Source organism: Liolophura sinensis, chromosome 4, assembly GCF_032854445.1.
Source record: "Liolophura sinensis isolate JHLJ2023 chromosome 4, CUHK_Ljap_v2, whole genome shotgun sequence".
Taxonomy (NCBI): domain Eukaryota; kingdom Metazoa; phylum Mollusca; class Polyplacophora; order Chitonida; family Chitonidae; genus Liolophura; species Liolophura sinensis.
Window position 1 is genome coordinate 8,221,893 of NC_088298.1, and position 19,727 is coordinate 8,241,619.

Below are 19,727 nucleotides of genomic sequence, written 5' to 3' on the forward strand. Positions count from 1 at the left end.
TAAATATACCGAAATGATGAAATTTTTGTTCAATAAAAATAAATTTAAAGCTGTACTGTAAGAATGCTGAAGATTATATCCCAGTAAGCAAAGTTAACTACAATGGGTGCTGACAAAGGCCTGGCAGTAGGACCTTGATATTATTTTACTGACATCAAATGTTCCATTACCAGGCCATAATGATGAACTAACATTAAAAACAGTAATAAAAACTGATACATTTAATTTGTAACATATAGTAGTCGTTGCGCTACAATGCATTTGTGACATGACAATGGCTAAAGGCAATGCGGTCGGTGTAAGTTCAAGTCCAGCACATGCTGGCTTCCTCTCCGGACGTACGTGGGAAGGTCTCCAGCAACCTGAGGATGGTCGTGGGTTTTCCCCAGGGTCTGCCCGGTTTCCTCCCACCATAATGCTGGCTGCCGTCGTATTAGTAAAATACGGCGTAAAACACCAATCAAATAAATAAATAAATAACACAATGGATAGAGGTACCTCTTCGCCTTAGTGCCACCTCCCATGAATAAAAAATATCTCTCTGTCCCATTATTTTCACCATATAATAAACTGGGAGTCCTGAATAAAACAATTATTATACTTGATACAATAAATTCAGTAATTTAATTGCCAGCTGAGATATTAAAGTGAAGAACTTGGTAAGATGTCTCAAAGAAATATCCATCCATGTAAGACAAACATGTCTGCAAATGGTAATGGTACACCTAGTCTGACGAGGCACAATTACTATTATGCAAAAACATGCTGATAAAACATAAACAGCTTAAACATCTGATTACCTAATAATACTCAACTAATTCTTCAAGGAAGTATTTGAAAAGAAGAACACAATTTGCAAAATATGCACATGGACATCGACTAAATGAGTACGGTACAACATGTAAATAATATATCATTGATAGGCCTATGAGGACATATTCATGAACTGAATACACTGAACTACAAACAGTGGATAACGTTGATAACATCAGAACATGCCTAAACATTACCCAACTCATTCTTAAAAAAAGAATTATTTGAAAAGAAACAAAAATATATGTACAATATGTACACTTACATATAATGTCTACTTGCCTCAGCAGGACGGAGACCCCCATTTCAACTTCCGTTTCTCGGAATGTAATTCTGTAGGCCTATAGTTTAGGGTTCAAAGACTTTCTTCGCTGCCAGCCTGCCATTTTCGTTGTACAGGAGTATGCTTGGTATCAAAATCCTGGAAATTGACTAAGCTTTGGGCAGGCATGAGCTTTAATGATGAAAGTTTGAAACTCTGGGCGATAGGGCACAAGGGGACAGGTGGTGATGAAGCTACGAGTGACGTCCCGTTGCCTAGAAAGGTCCAGATTTTGACGGATTGTTTGGGACTGAGCTACAGCGCTAAACCTTAACATTGTTGCTTATGGAAGATTAATGGGGTCCTGTGGCCTAGCACATGTTCAACAGCCAGCGTTCCTGTAGTTCGTACTTTGTTGCATCGCGAGCTGTTGTGGCGATAAGTGACATGTGAGATCACACCGTGACGGCACCTGGTGGCAGGGTGGGCGAGCCGCGCAATGGCAGCCTAGTTCAATGTAGTCACGTGATTAAGGCCTACTTTTCAGTGGTGGAGTGCAAGTTTCCCTTGATTGCCGGATGAACGATGAACTACTACGACACTAGTACTGAGCAGCCTACATCCATGAACGAGCACGTCCACGAGGAGAACGGACATCCAGGAGCAGACCGGAACGTGAAACTTGTTCGTTTACCAATAACTGGGGGCTGTAGTAAATAAAATTTAAGTTAATGGTAGGAGATACACAGTGATATAATCCGTATGTCTCTTATGTGAATACAAGTGTGTAACTTTATCCCACTACTTTGCATTTCACGCCATATGTGTGGTCATGCGCTCTACACCGTCCTGCTCATGGATGTCCGTTCTGCTGGTGGATGTACTTCCGGTCCCCTCGTGAATGTAGGCTGATGAGTACTGTTGGATGTAGGCCTTCGAGTAATGTTGACGACTCGGTCATTGCTGCCATGAGCTTTTGTGACACTCCTTCTTTTAGCTGATATTCTGAATTGCTATTGATCAGCACGCCAAGACTTCGTGATATTAATTCTGTGGTACAAAGTCAACTACTGAATGACAAACTTATTAATGGAAACCGGAACAGTTTCGGTACGTGCATAAGTTATGGTGCGAACTTCTCCTGGGGAATTTTCTGGACTAAAAATAGCCTGAATGAGGGGGATATTGATGGATGACACAACATTGTTTAATCCGAGGTTTAGGCAATACTTATGTTAACTGATTTATTTTCAGGTGGATTGTGTGTCTGAGGACGTGAGAGGATGAAAAAGTATGTATAATTCGATTACAAAAAAAAAAAAAAATTAAGGTCGTAATTGTGATACAGTGAAGTGAGGTAAGGGATATATGTTGAAATCTATGGCTAGTGTACCACAGGTACTTCTTTCCATATTGTGCCATTTGTTGACAGGTAAGCAGAGATTATCATGATAACGCTGTCCTTTTTAAAACTGACTTGACAGAGAAAGGGGGACCTCCGCAGCTCAGTTGGATAGCGCACTAGCACAGCGTAATGACACAGGAGTCTCTCACCAATGTGAGTTCAAGTATAGCTCATGCTGGCTTCCTCTCCAGCCCTACATGGGAAGATCTGCCAGCAACCTGTGGATAGTCGTGGGTTTCCCCCGGGCTTTGCCCGGTTTCCACCCAACATGATGCTGGCCGCCGTCCTATAAGTGAAATATTCTTGAGTACGGAGTAAAGCACCAATCATATAAATAAATAAATAACAGAGAAAGCCATAATATTAATTGGGGAATGTAACTCTTAATTCAAGCAAAAAGTTGCGACAGTTGCACGGACAAACGGTTCATAATGTGTCGGATCAACGGTAAGAAAAATTGACTTCTTCACATCAGCACTTAAAATTTCCCTAGCGTAAATCTGTGTCAAATGAGTGTCCCTCATAATTATCAACTTAACCTGTTCAGATGTTCGCCGAACCAAAAACGACCCATGACAACCGCACAAATTCACAAAATAAATTGGTTCGGCAAGACTCATTGATTTACGCTAGGGAAGTTTTAAAGAGCGTGTGAACATGTCATAAATGGTCCTTACTGCCCATCTGACACATTTAAAGTCAACCGTAACTCTCGAAACACTTTTTGTTGCCAGATTTAATAGTTATGCCACTCCACAGCTACCATAAAATAACTCAGTCGCACTACTTCCCCCCCCCCCCCCCCCATTCAGTCATCATGATCTACATGTTCATGATGTATTACCTCTCCTGACATATGATGCACAAGCCTCCCATCACTGTTAGTTCAAGACCCCTAGTTAGCATTTTATCGAGTGGCGCAGCGCCATGCCTATCGGGAGGTCTGCCATGCCTCAGTGAAGCCACAATACAGTGCGCCCTGCCTTGAGAAAAACACTTTATTCAAGTTGCTGCCCTTTTCTGCAAAATAATGTAGTAAATGCTTTTAGCGGCTTATCGTATCGTAATCATAGAACAACCCATCCAAGTCCAGGACGACTTTTTTCCCGGAAGAGTAACTATAAAGTCAGAAACGTTTGATAGCCTCATAATTCTTACCTCGAAAGGATGATTCTAAGATTCTAACATTCATCCAGCGCTATAATGGGCAACTGTGGATCAACAAGCTTGCATGTACAAGTTACACAACATTTAAACTTGAACGCTAGGCCATTGCCAACAGCATGCCTAGTTTGGGTCGGCTGGAGAGGAAGCGTCAGTCCACCCACAAAAGACCAGCCGCATAGAACAAGTCTATTCAATCTTTTTTTTCCACGAACTGGATGAACGCAACTGTCAAAGCAACAGCAATGACAACGTGTGGCCTCGTACTCATTCATGAGTCAATTTTATAGGATAAGAGAATCATTATACAAAGTTCTCCTCAAGCAGACCAGTCAAAACTATTCAAGAAAATGAATTTATTTTTTTTTTGTAATTTTGAATAAAAGCCATTTGATTTTACTGGTATGAATTTTACAAGTAACTTAAACGATTGACTTAAGTGACATCAGTCACAGGACATTGTTTTGTTTCAAATGTCTTTAATACCCAATACTATCAGTCATAATTCCTGAACAAATAACATTCATGTCCATGGTGCTATTTGTATTTGATGTAGTGGAAATCACAAAAAATGAAAGAAATCAAAAAGATACGTGAAATGAACACAAATAAACAATTTCTTACTGTTTAGGTCTTAAGTTAATATACTGTCTGCTAAGGAGTTCTTCCGCTTCAAGAAATAAATGTTATGAGATACTTATGGAATATCTGCAAGCAATTAATGTGCCTGCATCTTGCAGGATGGATTTCCAGCGCTCTATTATCTAGTGCTGCTTCCCTGAGACACCATGCCGAAGACAAGTAAGCCGCCCTGCCCGAGCCATTATACAGATACGAGTTAACCACTTGTTGCACTATACCCTTCATGCTGAATGCCATGTGAGGAGATACAACTTCCTCTTTTAAAGAAGTTGTATCTCCTCTTCCTCGACCCAGGATTGACCCTGGGTCTATGTCTCCCGAAGCGGACGCTCGACCAACTGTGTTATCGGCGCTGGTCCAGTTATAATGAAATAAGGCTTGTAATACACAATTGTGTGCCATACACCAAAATATCATCGTCATGATAGTACAAGTTTATGTATAGACAGCAAGACGAACTTGTTGCATTGTTTGGAACCTTTGCATTTCTAATAAAAAGCTGATTTAATATGTTGCGATATATCCTTGACCTAGTCAAAACCCAAAACAGTACCTAGCAGGTTAATGCGTATCAGTTGCCATGTGGAGACACGTTCATCAAGATGTGGCTCTGTATTTTTATACGTGAACAACACCACCTGTCTGTCCTGCACATACTATATATACATGTATGTACACCCCGCGAAAGGAGGCAAGTGTTAATTGAATATTACAGTGCATGATCTGTTAATTTGAGAGTATCATGTAACAAGATCATCTTAAGTTGCATACATGTACAGTCATGTGTATATATATACAGTTTATGTGTATGCTCTGATGGTAGCAGATTGTCTGTAATGAAGAGATTTTAGTTCACCTGTACAATGTAAGGAGAAGTATTGTGAGAGGGGATCAGATGACGTCAGTGGCAGTAGTTAAGCTTTGGTTATTGTGTTTGAATATAAATCATTGTACACAGTTAACCAGTCGTCGGAAGCGATTTGCATATCAAAGAGCAAGGATGTTTTCTGTTTTTTACCCGATAGCTCAACATTTCCATTTCGTGATTTGGATATCAAAGAGCTATATGTATGTGGTAAATTTGTGCACTAACTCCCCACGGTGTCTTACCACTGCACTGGTTTACAACTGCATAACATATGAAGTCACCGCTCTGCAGTCCTTAAGCATATGATAAACAGTCATACTTGGGACAGTTTGATGATTATCTTTAATGGCAAGATATTAGCACTATTTAATTAGAGATTAATATCTACCTATGACGGTGTCCATCATTCTGTTATATTTTGGGTTAGAGGTCAGTATTTGAATGTATCATATGACCTGAACATTATGCAGTTTTACGAACAATTCTCTGAGTGCCTTTTTCTTTAAGTCTGTCACCTTAACAACTGTATTTTATGTGTGATATATTTCATGTTAAAATTGCAGGTGATCCATGACTTCAGCCGTTCAACAACAGCAAACATCAGTGACAGTGCCTTATACAAGACTACACACATAACCATGGAAACATTTCAACAGCACAGTTTGCCGTTGGCACAACACTGCACCAGAACAAACAATGACAACAGTTCATAGACCTGCAGATTTGTATTTTACCTCGTAAACAATCTCATAAACAGCCACGATGATGATGGCAGAATTACCGCCGATGAACCAGCTGCAGACGGACGCAGAAATTGTCGTTCTTAACAGCGACTTTGACTACAGGCGAAAGTTGAAACAGGTGGATGAAGGACTTGTTAAGCAGGACTTGGAGATGCTGAAGTTCTTGTGTCAGGACATCATCCCTGCTGCCATGCAGGAAGACATTTCTCGCGGAATCGACCTGTTCCTGGAACTGGAAGTCAAAGGCAAACTAGGGCCTTGCAACTTGAAATATTTGGCCGAGTGCCTAATGGGTATTCAGAGAGCAGACCTGCTGCGAAAGCTTGGAATCAATGCTCAAGAATTCTCCTGTGGTCTCCGGGTGACTGGCGAAGAAGTGTCGCCATACAGGTGAGTACATTGGTCATGATTCCATTTGCTAAAAATTATTTGTTGGAGGCATTAACTCAACCCTGGCAAAAAACACAGTGTCACTGCATGTGTAACTAATTTTATGTGTTATTTTGTTCAGTGAAAGAGATAAAGGTTTTTTAAAGATATTAACATTTGAGAGGAAAATTTAGATGAGTTCCATATTTGTTCATGTGTTAGTATGTATTTGATTGGTGAGAATATTTCACTTGTACTAATTCAAACCCTCAGAGTGTTGTTCCAGTGAACTCGAATCATTAAAGCAGTGGCTTCCCATGATGGTCAAAACTCGACCACTGAGAGGCATGACAGGTCAAAATGTTCCATGTTTTGAGCTCTTCCAAGTGACGATCTCATTTTCATTTTTGAACGTTTTTAAAACAACTTGGAAGTAGATAACAAAGAAGCATTGATGTGACTGAAATTGTGATACAAATTCATATGTGTGATAATTTTGCTCTATTAGAGGTCATGTTTTTTATTTTGAGCTGTTGAAAATCAGGGAATGAGCAAATATTTTGGCTCCTCAATGATTTAACATGCCCAAGTCCAGCCCTCATCTGGTTGACTGCAGCCTCCGGCATGTCAGCGGGTTTGTTATGTGCCTGGCATGCCAGGTGAAGAGCAGTGGTTTTTCTTGACACACTTACTGTTGATGTTTAACCTATTTGACCTTTAAAACAGAATTTATGCACACAAATAATTACGAAAATACTGCTTAAAGGACTCGTGCATTACGTGCATATGTGAGTGAAGATGCAAGCTTTGTAAATCTTTGAGAATTATTACCCTGTACCCCATTGCTCTCTCATAATGTCTCAAAGTATAGGTTCCAGAGGCGGTTGAATTGAAATGGTTCAAGAATTAGGGCAGTTAGTGTACATCCAACATATAAAAGCTGACATTCTTCATAAACATCTCTAGTGAAGAACTCTTGAGTACAGCATTTAACACCCATCAAATAAATAAATAAATACATGTCAATAAATACTTCATTTCACCTGAAGTTTAACATTTTATTTTTTTGATACATTTTGCTGAATGTGATCAATTCACTAGCCTTGTAGGACCACTTAACAGGTTTTTTTGTCAAGTTCAGGTGATTTCTAAACATGAAATCCCAATTGGCATCAAAACTATCCTCATTAGGCCTTAACATTTTTCTGAATAGTTCATTTTTGCAGGTCAATCTTGAGGTCAGTCACTGAATAATGGGGACTGGGCTTGGCAGCAGGATGTTGACTATCTCAGTCTTGGTTTCTAATAATACTTTGTAAGCATTCATATTCATTATCTAAAGTATGCACACCAGGTGTGATTCTGACTAACACCTTAAACAGTGGGGACCTGTCAAACACCCTGTAGACGCTGGGCTGCGATCATCAGGATCGTATTTTGACGTAGCAATAACTCAAGGTCCTGCTCCACACTAGCACACTCCACACTCACAGGGTTTAAAAATATGCTACCTCCTCATTAAAGTAAGCCACTTGGTTTTCTCCCTGCAGAAAACTGCTGCTGGTGATTGCCGATGAGTTGACGAAGAAAGACGTGTCCACGATGGTGTACATGGCAGCTCCTCGGCTCAACTTGTCCAAGATCAAAGCCAACAGAATGAAAGATCCTTTCCAACTTTTCTTGGCTCTGGAACATGCAGGGCTGCTTAGTCCTCAGGATGTAAGTGTATTGATCAATTTGGTCAATCACACGGGAAGGGACGACCTCTTGGAGAAAGTCACTCGTTATCAAGGTACGTGCATGTTCATCCTGAGACGGTGGGTTTGTTTGCATGAAGTTGGGTTCCAGCGCTTCACAAAAAGTGTGTAATTTTATCACTCTTCATAGAATAATCCTTAAATAAACATCTTGAGAAGATGCGAAAAGGTTGAAGATTTACAGCAGGCCGGTATTGAATCTTATCTTTTATTCTACCTTTTGAAAAAGGTAGAGATTTTAAAGAAACTGACATTGGGAGACGGATTGTAAGAAATGAAATTTTATTTGAAAGCCTAATAAGAAGATTAGAATACTACAGGGCCCGTTTTTTTGACTGTCATGCAGTTGAGTTACACCTAGTAAACATACTTTTAATGAAGTCGGAAGGAGAGGAGGTTACTGGCCTGTCCTACAGAGCACACAGAACACCCCTTTGGCTGTCTTTGGCTGTTAGACCCAGAGATAGGCTGCATCATAGCGTAGAGCGACAAAAGTTACAGATGTACATGTATGTGTATGACAGGAAGGCAAACCAAGCAGTTTGCATATTTTGATTTATTCCTTAGTATACAGACCAAATCTCAATTTCATCCTTTAAGATTTCTGTTCATGGGATCAAAATCAAAATAAGAGTCAAAAATGCTTGTTCTGGACATTTCAAAATGATGTTCTACTTTGTTTTACGTCAAAAGGTGATCAGATGGTCCTCAATCTTCTTGTAAGACAGCGCGAAAACGTTTCTTCCAGGAACTGATTGAGTCCCGAATCTCCTTAAGAGTAATTTTTTTCCAGCAGTCCTTGATGCGTGTCACACAGGTGCAGCGCGCGCTCTACTCATGACACTTGACAGGTGATGCAATGTGGGTCACCGGAACGTGCATTTTTGAGGCTATGTGTTCACTTTAACCCTGTGTACAGACTACTCAAGCCTTGAAATGAAAATTTGTCAGTATTTTAACAAAATCGTGCCATTTGAATGTAAAGTTTGAAAGGGCTTGAACAAAGGATAATTCAGCAATGCAGCATCAAAGTAGGGCCTATTTTTTTATGCCCGCCCAATGTATGAGAAAAAATTCTTGTGTATGGTGTTGAACAAGAACCAAATAAATGCATAAGTAAACTGAAGATAACATATTTTTTGTTGTCTGTGAAAATAAAGCAAGATTTTACTTTTTTATGAAAGATTAGATCATCATCTCCATGTGTTTTCAGGGTCACTTACAGGAGGGTGTGGAGAAGATGAGAAAGGGAAGGCTGCTTTGAAACCCCAGTTGTCCAGTGGAGACCCCACTTTCCCACCCCCTGGAGGGTTCCAAAATCAGATGTCTATCACGCCTGTGTGTCCTGCTGACCCTGAACCCATGTCAGTCAATATTAACCCTTCGTTGAACCCCCAAGGTAAACATGGTATCATAGACAGTTCCCATGCTACTATGACCAGTCAAAGAATTGCTACACACTTTACATGTACATGTACCTATGTCACCACAGTACCTGGTTAGTTTATAATAAAGTCATTATAAACATGTAACATTGAATGTAATTCTACCAAGTGCTTTAAAGTGATTATACAAAGACTATTGTGTATAGATAAAGAGGATTAACTCAGACTGTCTCTACTGTCCTTGTTCAGACTCTCAGTAACTTGTATTCATCTTAACAACCAGATGGTTACCCCTGGTTAAGTAAGCTTTGTATTGCTAGAGATTACATATAAACAGTGCCCTCTGCTAGAGGGACAAGTTAGGACTGGGCAGGAGAGTGGACTAGGGAGGACCTCTGAGCCCTGGTCACTCTCCATGTTACAGCTATAATAAATGAACCGTTGTTGACTACATGGGGCTTGGAGTGTTTCTGTGACTGGTCACATTACTGTATTTCATGTGAAGTTTGGTGCACTTTCAGAAGCACTTAGAGAGGCCTTAAAATGATACTTTTGAGGCCAAAACATATTTTTTCTGTGTTTTTTTTTTTCTGGTAAAAAATCAAACTTCACAAATTAACTTTTATGTGACCCTGTAAGGAGCACTGATAAATCAATCAGATTCATTTGCAGCAAAATCTGTCACAAGGAAAGCTAAATATTAGGTGAAGTACAGTAACTTCCTCTCCGGCCGTACGTGGGAAGGTCTGCCAGCAGCTTGCGGATGGTCGTGGGTTTTCCTTGGGCTCTGCCCGGTTTTCTCCTGCCGTAATGCTGGCTGCTGTCATATAAGTGAAATATTCTTGAATACGGCGTACAACACCAATCAAATAAATAAATAAAGTACAGTAACTTAAGCCCATTAGATCTGAGCTGACCAAATCCCTTTCATTTTTAAGTTAAAATTTAAAATATTTTCTTTTATAGCAGATTATACTGATTGGTACATTTGTCCATTCCTCATGTTTATTATGTATTTCCAAATTTAATGTTAGAGTCTGAAAATATTAAAGAATTTAAAGTTCAATTTTTACAAGGCTAGCTCTGTGCAGTTGTCGTCTGTATCACTGATACTGAAGTCAGATCTAGGCAGCGTTCCCTTGACTCACAAACTAGATCTAGTTTTATCTGCAGCTGTTAATCAGGATGTTTGTTGGTAAAGTTCGGCTGTTCACTCTGAATTCTCAAGTTTCTTCACCCCTAACCCTGACTGCCACCATTTATATGTGCACGTAAGTGATAAATTCTTAAGCACGGTGTTAAACATCAATGAAATAAATTAATAAATACCTAATTTTTATTGATTTCTTTCATGCTAGGTATTTCATTGAGGTACACGTCAAATTTGAACTACGGACCAGAGAGCGAGATATTACCTAATATAGCAGTATCCTCAGGTGAGTCTGACTCTTAGGGATTCTGTCCAAGGCAAAGAAAATATTAAAATTAAGTATATATCAGATGAAGAATCACTAAAATCTGTTCAGAAAAAATAGTTTGACTTGTTTTTTTTTTTTTTAATGTATTCAACCAAGTAAAATGGTTTAAAAACATGAGATTCTACAGTTGTCCATAGGGAACCTTAGGATATCAGTGACGTCACATCCATGTTTATTTCTTGAAATAGTTTGTTTCAAGGTCCAGTTGGTGACTGAATTGATTAATCTCTCCAGCAGTCTGTGTGTGTCAAGTGGCCAAAACATGATGTGAAGTCACTGGTCCCAATAATGTTAGAAAAGGCTGCTGAAAGAATTTAAAAATTTTTTTATTACTATGTTTAAAAAATTTAAAAAAAAATAAATCCAACTTATTATGGACGGTATTTAATGGTCTCTCATCTGACACATACTTCACCTTTATTAGCATTTTCTTTGCCAGTAATAGACTTCCTAAGTATTACCTCCCTTGTTTCACAAGGGCAGCTATGATGTATTAAATGCAAGACTAGTTTTTCAGAAGTGAACCTACTAGAGGTGGGACCTACATGTACATGTATTTCATTTTAGAATTTTTAAATGTCCGTAAAGGCTTAAAAATATATATAATGTTTATCATGAGCTTTCAAAACAGTTTACACAATTAAAATCTGTCCTTGAGGTATGAACAGAACCGCATGTACATGGTGCTCGGTCTTTGATACTTGCCGTTAGGCCAATTTCAAATGTCCTACCGAAACAATGAGCCATTTACAATTTAGAGTGGCCTCAAGGGAGGTAATTCTGTACGGCCCTTTTTTGGCTGTCTCAATAAGAAGAGGGGTACTTGTATGTTGCAATTCTGTTATCTGTGTGTTCCATGCTCTGGTTTTCTGTATTTTCCTCATATCTTGGAATCTATTACATTAGAAGAGATGAATATGTGAAATGCATGTGGATGATGCATATTTTTTGTTTATCGTATTCATTTTTGTCCGTCGGTTTCTGCCATGTCTGTGGGTCACCATCTTCTGAAATTTGCTCGAAAATTTAACCAGTGAGATGTCACGTTTTTCAGTGAAGGAAATTCTGACATTTGACCTTCATATAAATAATAATTTAAGATACTTAATCTGAATGTACTCTTCACTAAAATGGTTCTTTGAAAGTATTACAGATGTATGCAACAACGACTTGAGGAAAAAATTTGGAGATATATTTATGACAGTGTTGTGTTGAATCCTTATTAAAACTGGTTTTATTTTGTCTTTATTTTGTATTTTCAGAGGAGGCACGTATTCATGCCGTCAGAAATGATCTGCCTTTTCGTAAGTTAATTTCCTTTCGTTTACACACCAATACAAGCACAGGAAAGGTAAAACTGGTATCGGTAAGGCACACCCAAAGTTCAGCTGGGGTAGACTCAGACATCAGTGCCACAGGTACTGATATATGTTTAATGTTCAGTCAGTATTGTGTTTGAAAATCAAGTTGCCAAAGGGAATTTTTATATTGCTCCACTCTGACTACTTGTGGAATTTTGGTAGCAGTAAGAACTCCTGTGACTGTAAACAAATTACTGTTTCTAATGTTCGTTGAAGACTACTTTTGTCCTCCAACACATGACTAGTATGATGTTTTAATGTGCATGTGTGAAAGTTCACCAGCAATTTGCCGAAGTTTGGTGGTTTTACTTGGTCAGTCTGGTTTCTGCCACCCACAACGCTGGCACCTATTGTACAAGTCAAAAACTCTTCAGCATGTATAGCAGCGAAAAAAAAAAAAAAGTCAAATAAATAAATGTGGAATACATAATGTTAGTTCATGTATATGTTTTTTATTTGTAGATGACATTTCATCAGGTCATCAGCAGTTATCAAATGGTAGGTTTCTTTCTGTTTCCAAGAGAAGAGGATATGTTAAGCAATTAACATTTTCCTAATGACATAAATTGGCCCAATGAGTTACATGTATGATTGACATCTAGTTACGTTATGTAAACTTTGAAACAAAGATTGTGGTTTTATGGCTGAAGACGACAAGTATGTCCCAGCTGAGCACCACTCGCTCAAGTCACTGCTGAAGTCACAGGCGTTAGCTACTTAATTTCCAGACTCACCGCTTGCATATCCTAAAGGGGATATTAAGTGATAAAAACCAAAAGTCTTCATGCATCCTTGAATGGAAAATGGCTGTAATGTGTTATCAAATAGTGTGAAGATGTGAGGAGGTGTCAAGGAAGCAGAATTGGGGGATTACCCTAAATGACCATAAAAACCCATCCATGACTAACTTGCCCATTTTTCCCCGATTCTGAGAGTGCTATGGGTTTTAGAAGGCTGTTTTGAGGTGTATTTGATTCTGGAAAATTGCAAGTTTCTACGCCAAAAATAGTACTTTGTGAAGTTTATTTGCCTCTAAAAAATGCAGTTATGTGGGCGAAATTTTAATTTTTTAAAATTTTTTTCTACAAGATCATGAGAAACAAAGAAATTGTGTATTTCACCTGAAGTTTGGTATGTAAAAAGGCGCCTTGAGAAGCACTGAAAGGCCTTAAAATGATGCTTTCGATGTCAACACTTAAGATTTTCTGATGTTAAGAAAACAGATGCAAATTTGACTTTACTTGTGTTTTATGGCTATCTGACACTAAAAAGTGGAAAAATGAAATCCACCTTTTAGTTATGTTTGATCATAATAATTTTTTGACTTCTCCTGTTTTTTTTTTTTTCAAAGCTTTCTAAACATATATGTTTTCTACAGGAAAAGTATTTGGGACAGGTCACATTTCCCACAAATTAAATGATTTTCCAGTTTTAAAAGTCATCTTGCATCGATGAGAAAAGGTGTATTAAAGCACATTCCTTTATTATGCAACAGGTTAAATTCTTGTTGTCTAATTGATCAAACTTCACGAGAAAACTGTTATGTTGCCCTGTAAGGTGAACGAATCCATCAGAGTCAAACAAAATGTCTCGCTTGAAAGAAAGCTTAATTTTAACTGAAATATTTTAATTTAAAATAACGTTTAGGCTTTAGCTGAAATATTGTAATTAAGATAACATTTAAGCTTAGGTGTAATATTGTAATTTAAGATAGCATTTAAGCTTTAGCTGAAATATTGTAATTTAAGATAACATTTAAGCTTTAGCTGAAATATTGTAATTTAAAATAACAGAGGCCTGCACATCTTTTTCTTTGTTTTCTATCTAGCTCCCAGGTTTGATGGGTTCAGGAATTTTGAACAGCAGCAGCACCTGTCACAGAGAATGGAACACCTACATTTAGGTGGGATTCCTGACCTCCCATCTTACAGGATGGATAGAAAACCTAGAGGTATGTTGCGACTTGTAGTTTGCAGGTGATGCTAAACTAACATAAGGTAAGACGCTCAATCCAGGGGATTTGCACTTTAGGGCTTGGTGACACTAGGGTGCCAGTGACATCTATGTGCCAATAGGGCGCCTGTAACACCTATATGACAATACAGCACTCGCAACACCTGTATGACAATACAGTGCCCGTGACACTTGTATGCCAATTTGTGCAGTCTAACATTTGTTGTTGAAGACCAATTGTTGTCCTCCATTTTGATGTGCATATTTGTACACTAAAAAGCTAATAACTAGGCAGGGATCTATGGTTTTTGTGAGGCACTCCAATTTCCTCCACTCAAAAAACTGGCTACCATCGTATAGAAAGTCATCAGTATGGTGTTGAACAACACCTGTCAAAATTTTCAGCGGCCTTGGAATTGGAAATTAGATTGAATTTACAACTTGATTTTAGATCTCTGGACCTGCTTTTAAAAAGGATCAAGTCAAGATAGAGTAATGTTAAAAAAGTAAAGAAACATATATGCAGGGCAAATCTGAATATGATGTCTTTACATAATAAAAATTTACAATGCTATAAAAATATGTAGAATACAAAAAATGCCAAACAAGGGAGATAACTGCTGTGAGCATGATGCCAAGCTTGTTTACACTGCGATATTTTTTACATTCGTTTATTTTTCAAGTTGTTGAACTTGAGGCAGTCATTAAAAATGTGGTTGTTAGATGTAGCCCCACCAACCCTCCAAAAAGAGGGTTGTACCTTTGATGGAATTTCTTTCATTTTTCCTTCAGTGTTCATTTCTTCAAAATCTGTATCATTTTCATTGGCCAGAATAAAAAGGAAATTCTTTACTGACCTACTCTATTTTCCCTGAAAGAGTTGGATTGCCAGAACAAAGAAGTTTTAAGGATTCTTTTAACACAGAAATATCTGCCATTGATACCTTCAGATAGTTGTAGGTTTCCCCCTGGACTCTGCCTGGTTTCCTCCCATCATAATGCAGTCTGCGTGGTATAAGTGACATATTCTTGAGTACAGCATAAAAACACCAATGAAATAAATCAAATAAATAAATGTTATAAGGGTTTGTGGATGGTGTATTTCCTCCCATTCTCTCCTCGGTTTCCTTCTATGCTGTCCTCAGTTTTCATCCACCATAATGCTGGTTGCTTTAGTGATATATACTTGACTAACACCAAGCAAATAAATAAATTCCCTTACTTCTCAGGATACTGTCTCATTATTAATAACTTCAAGTTCTACTCCTTACCTGATGACCATGAGAGCCGTAAGATGCCCGACAGGCACGGAACCAATGTGGATGCAGGTAAGACTCTCGCTCTGTTTGACGTGTACAGGTGTATGTTCCCGGAAGAGTAATTTTTACTGAATGACAAAAGTTACCTGTAGGTGTGTTTTCAGATCATTTCGCAAATATTTTGGGGGCCAGAAATACTCCTGTCAGAATTCAAAATTTTTTCCAGCAGTTTTGCTTCTTATCACCAAGACCCCTAGAAACAAACGGTCTTGGATTTCTGAAAATGTAATAAGGTATGACTGTAATAGCCTGCATTTATCGTGCTGTTTAAGTCGATATTTTCTCCCTTTATTTGTCTTTCCAGAGAACCTTATGCATGTGTTCCAGCAGCTGGGTTTTATTGTTGTCACGAAGGACAACTTAACAGACGTGAGCATGGTACAGGTGTGTACCCAGTTTGCCATGGAAAACCACAATAACTTTGATTGCTTCGCTTGCTGTATCCTGACACATGGTGTCAAGGACCATTTGTATGGTACCAACGGACGCATGACCCCAATCAACGAGATCACCTCCTGCTTTAAAGCCCAGCGCTGTCCTGGGCTTAGAGGGAAGCCCAAACTTTTCTTCATACAAGCGTGTCAGGGCAGGGAGAAACAGAGAGGTAACTGGGTTTGGAATGTTTTATGTACCTCCTGAAATGGGCGATCTACAGTTTTATTAGGAATTTAATAATGTAGTTCTTTATATATTTCTCTCTAAAAGCTTGGATTATTTCTGATTGGGTGGGGGCACTTCCAATAAAGAATAAATGTATTTTTTTAATGCATGTATTTTTATCTCCATTTTATTATTTTTTTTTGAAAATTTGTATCTTTTTGAATTTTTGGGGTGGGATGCACTTTATTGGTGTCCGTGCAGTGAGTGCTCCAAATATTATCAGATTTAGATAAAATTGCAAGTGCAAATGCACCTTGTAAGACTTCATGTCAAGGTTGAAAATCAGCTGGATCCTTGCAAAAGTTTAACATTTCATTAAGTTATCTGCAATTCTCATAGTTCATAAATTTTCTTGCCTCAAATATTCTAGTGTTTTTATAAAATGTCGCAGGAAGATTCATGTTGTAGCCCAAGATCAAGTTAAAAAGACAGGCCTGATAGATTTGTTTCATGTTTAAAGTTGAGATTTGAGTTTGGGTTATTATATTGTAAATTCTCTGAATTTCCATGTTATTACTGTTTTAGGTTTCCCCATGGAGATAGATGCACCAAGGGCAGAAGAGAGCTTAGAGACAATTCCAAATGAGGCAGACTTCCTGATGGGGTACGCCACAGTGCCAGGATTCGTGTCCTACCGCAGCAAAGTGAAGGGTTCCTGGTATATCACTACGCTATGTGACAATCTCCTCAAATATGCAGAAAGGTGAATACTGGTAAAATGGCTTCACGCAAGAGTCTGTCTGTATAAACAGAACTATAGAAACAAATTTTTCCACTGATCTTAGACATATTTAAATGGGGCGGAGTAGATAAAGGTGGTGTGGTGTGTGGCCATAGTTTTTCACAAAATGAGAATTACAGTAATTGACTACAGAGAACTATAATAATTGCTTTTACTCATTGTTCACCACCACCCTACCTATTAGGTTTTGGGTCCAAACCCAGTTCAAGCTGGTACATCTGAAGTTTTTCAGGTTCCCACTGAGATAATTGTATGATATATTCCTCCAGGTACTGCCTGGTTTGTGTCAGTTTCCCCAGGTTCTGTGGTATCCCAACAAAGTTTCACCCAGGCTTTCTTGATCAAGCCCCCGCCCCAGTCCTCCCCCCAAGCTCCGCCTGCATTCATGTCCAAATCCCTCCTCCTCCCCCCACTTCTTATCAATTGGCTTTCTCTGGTGTCCTGGTCAACTTTCCCTTGGGCCCTGCCTGGATTTCTTTCCTAATACACCCCCCCCCCCCCCCCCCCCTCCGCACCCCTCATCCTGCTTTCTGGTCATAGGTTTCTCGAGGTTTCTCCTGATTGGTTTCCTGTTCAAGTTTCTACTGGGCCCCGTTTGGTTTCTTGCCAGCGTCTCTGACACTTTGCCTGGTTTTCAGTCCTAAGATCCCCTCAGGCTCTTCCTGGTCTCCTCCACTCATATGCCTGACTTCTGTCCTGTCAGGGAGTTTTCACTGAAATAAAAAAAATCAAAATTGATTGTTATTTGCCAGATATGACCCCAGGTATGACCTTCTCAGCATCATGACCAAGGTCAACGAGGAAGTGAGTGTGGCCAATGCAGCCATGGAGGACGGGCGGTACAAGCAGATTCCCGCGCCTATGACAACACTGAGGAAGAAAGTCTACTTCAGATGATACTGACAACAACAACAACAATGAGGCCATAAACAAGAGGTTAAGATGGAAGTGTATAAAACAGACCACACCAGATTACAGCTCATATGAGGGTGTTGTCTCGTTGATGAGGGCCTTGACAAACTGGGTGGTGCCGAGTGTTGTAAGAAACACAGAGCACCAGCAATATACTGACCGACGTGGTGGCACAAAACAGCCTGATCTTTGAAGATATCTATCCCGTCTAGCAATTATTTGAGATCCAAGCAAAACTGTGGCCACCCTATGTAACAAGGTGTGATTCCAGAGCCTGTCCTACTGATTAAGAAGCAAAGTGACCGACACCTTTAAGTACAGATGTCATAATACAGTGCTTGGATGCATATATGTTCCATTGAATGGCCGCAGTGCTGTGTGTGGCAAAATGTATTATAGCATAACTGCTATGTATGTATATAGCAAGTGTTAAAGAAGCAGTTTTTGTGTGGTAATGCAGTACTACTATCTATGCTCAGCATGCACAAATGTAAATTTGTTTAATACAGGTGACTGGATTGATTGTTTTTGGCAATGCAACATTGCTAACAAACATGACAGATGACTACACTCATGAGCAGTGTCGACTGTGCATCAAGAGCATTGCTCTTTATGAAACTTATGAAGAAGATCAGATCATTTAGTACTCAAGACACGTGTAACTGAAAAAATTTGTTGACGTAGGTATTTGCCCGTTCTCCAAAAGGATTCGGAAGGACTCTCGAAATCTACATTTTACATGTAAAAATGCAATGAAGGAAAGTGATCACGTTTAGCTTTGTGCCCGGAAACTAGAAATAAGTTCAAGCATGGATTACAACACCACTGGTCAGGTGGCGGAAAAATGAACAGATGATAATGGCTGAATGCCAGATGGAAGGAGGAAAAATTCTGGATGCTCCCAGGGTTTACCAGGTGCATGTATGTCACAGTACTGTATATGACCTCAGACTATAAAATGTCATGGCGTGTCAGGTATATATAGATAGACTAATCTACAAAATTATAAAGTCTTTGGAACTATACTTTATTTAAAGTTGGCCGTATTGTGGCTGAGGCCTTAGTGTGCTAGCATAGCATAGTAATTCGGGTGCCACTCACCACTGCTATCACTCAAACTCATGCTGGCTTCACCTCTAGTCGTACGTGGGTAGGTCTAGCAGTAACATGCTCCCACTTCTTATCAATTGGCTTTCTCTGGTGTCCTGGTCAACTTTCCCTTGGGCCCTGCCTGGATTTCTTTCCTAATACATCCCCCCCTCTGCACCCCTCATCCTGGTTTCTGGTCAAAGGTTTCTCGAAGTTTCTCCTGATTGGTTTCCTGTTCAAGTTTCTACAGGGCCCCGTTTGGTTTCTTGCCAGAGTCTCTGACGCTTTGCCTGGTTTTCAGTCCTAAGATCCCCTCAGGCTCTTCCTGGTCTCCTTTACTCATATGCCTGACTTCTGTCCTGTATGTCACAGTACTGTATATGACCTCATACTATAAAATGTCATGGCGTGTCAGGTATATATAGATAGACTAATCTACAAAATTATAAAGTCTTTGGAACTATACTTTATTTAAAGTTGGCCGTATTCGTGGCTGAGGCCTTAGTGTGCTAGCATAGCACGGTAATTCGGGTGCCACTCACCACTGCTATCACCGAGTTCAAACTCATGCTGGCTTCACCTCTAGTCGTACGTGGGTAGTCTAGCAGTAACACGCAGACGGTTGTGGGTCTTCTGCAGGAGTCTGCCGGGTTTCCTCCCACCATGATGTTGGCCACTGTGGAATAAGTGATTTCTTGAGTAGCCATAAAATGCCATTGAATCAAATAAATAAATTTATTAAAAATTAAAAAAAAAAAAAAATGCCAAAATGATTGGATCTAGGGCTGAACTGGCCTCACAATAT

At 39.2% G+C, this 19,727-nt stretch overlaps 2 protein-coding genes across 4 annotated transcripts in view; both read left to right on the plus strand.

Moving 5' to 3' along the window:
- The window catches only part of LOC135464328 (serine-rich adhesin for platelets-like), a 375,213-nt gene that overhangs the window by 351,196 nt on the left and 4,290 nt on the right, over positions 1–19,727 (plus strand). The window lies entirely within an intron of this gene.
- On the plus strand, positions 1,993–18,945 carry LOC135464628 (uncharacterized). Of its 2 annotated transcripts, XM_064742085.1 has the most exons (13): positions 1,993–2,185; positions 2,330–2,366; positions 5,718–6,287; positions 7,817–8,058; positions 9,237–9,422; positions 10,767–10,844; positions 12,149–12,190; positions 12,710–12,745; positions 14,076–14,198; positions 15,430–15,528; positions 15,824–16,123; positions 16,705–16,882; positions 17,674–18,945. In XM_064742085.1, exons 3-13 carry the CDS (start codon positions 5,917–5,919, stop codon positions 17,816–17,818), a joined length of 1,800 nt encoding a protein of 599 aa, XP_064598155.1. In that variant the 5' UTR covers positions 1,993–2,185; positions 2,330–2,366; positions 5,718–5,916; the 3' UTR covers positions 17,819–18,945. The 2 variants fall into 2 exon arrangements, with proteins under 2 accessions (XP_064598155.1, XP_064598154.1); XM_064742084.1 differs by lacking the exon at positions 2,330–2,366.

What these genes read in the sequence shown, in the direction of transcription:
- LOC135464628 (XM_064742085.1), top strand. Translation starts at nt 5,917, where the DNA reads ATGATGATGGCAGAATTACCGCCGATGAACCAGCTGCAGACGGACGCA. An exon ending in TCATCAGCAGTTATCAAATG is followed by an intron (nt 12,746 to 14,075) that starts GTAGGTTTCTTT and finishes TTTTCTATCTAG; the next exon opens with CTCCCAGGTTTGATGGGTTC. An exon ending in CGGAACCAATGTGGATGCAG is followed by an intron (nt 15,529 to 15,823) that starts GTAAGACTCTCG and finishes TTGTCTTTCCAG; the next exon opens with AGAACCTTATGCATGTGTTC.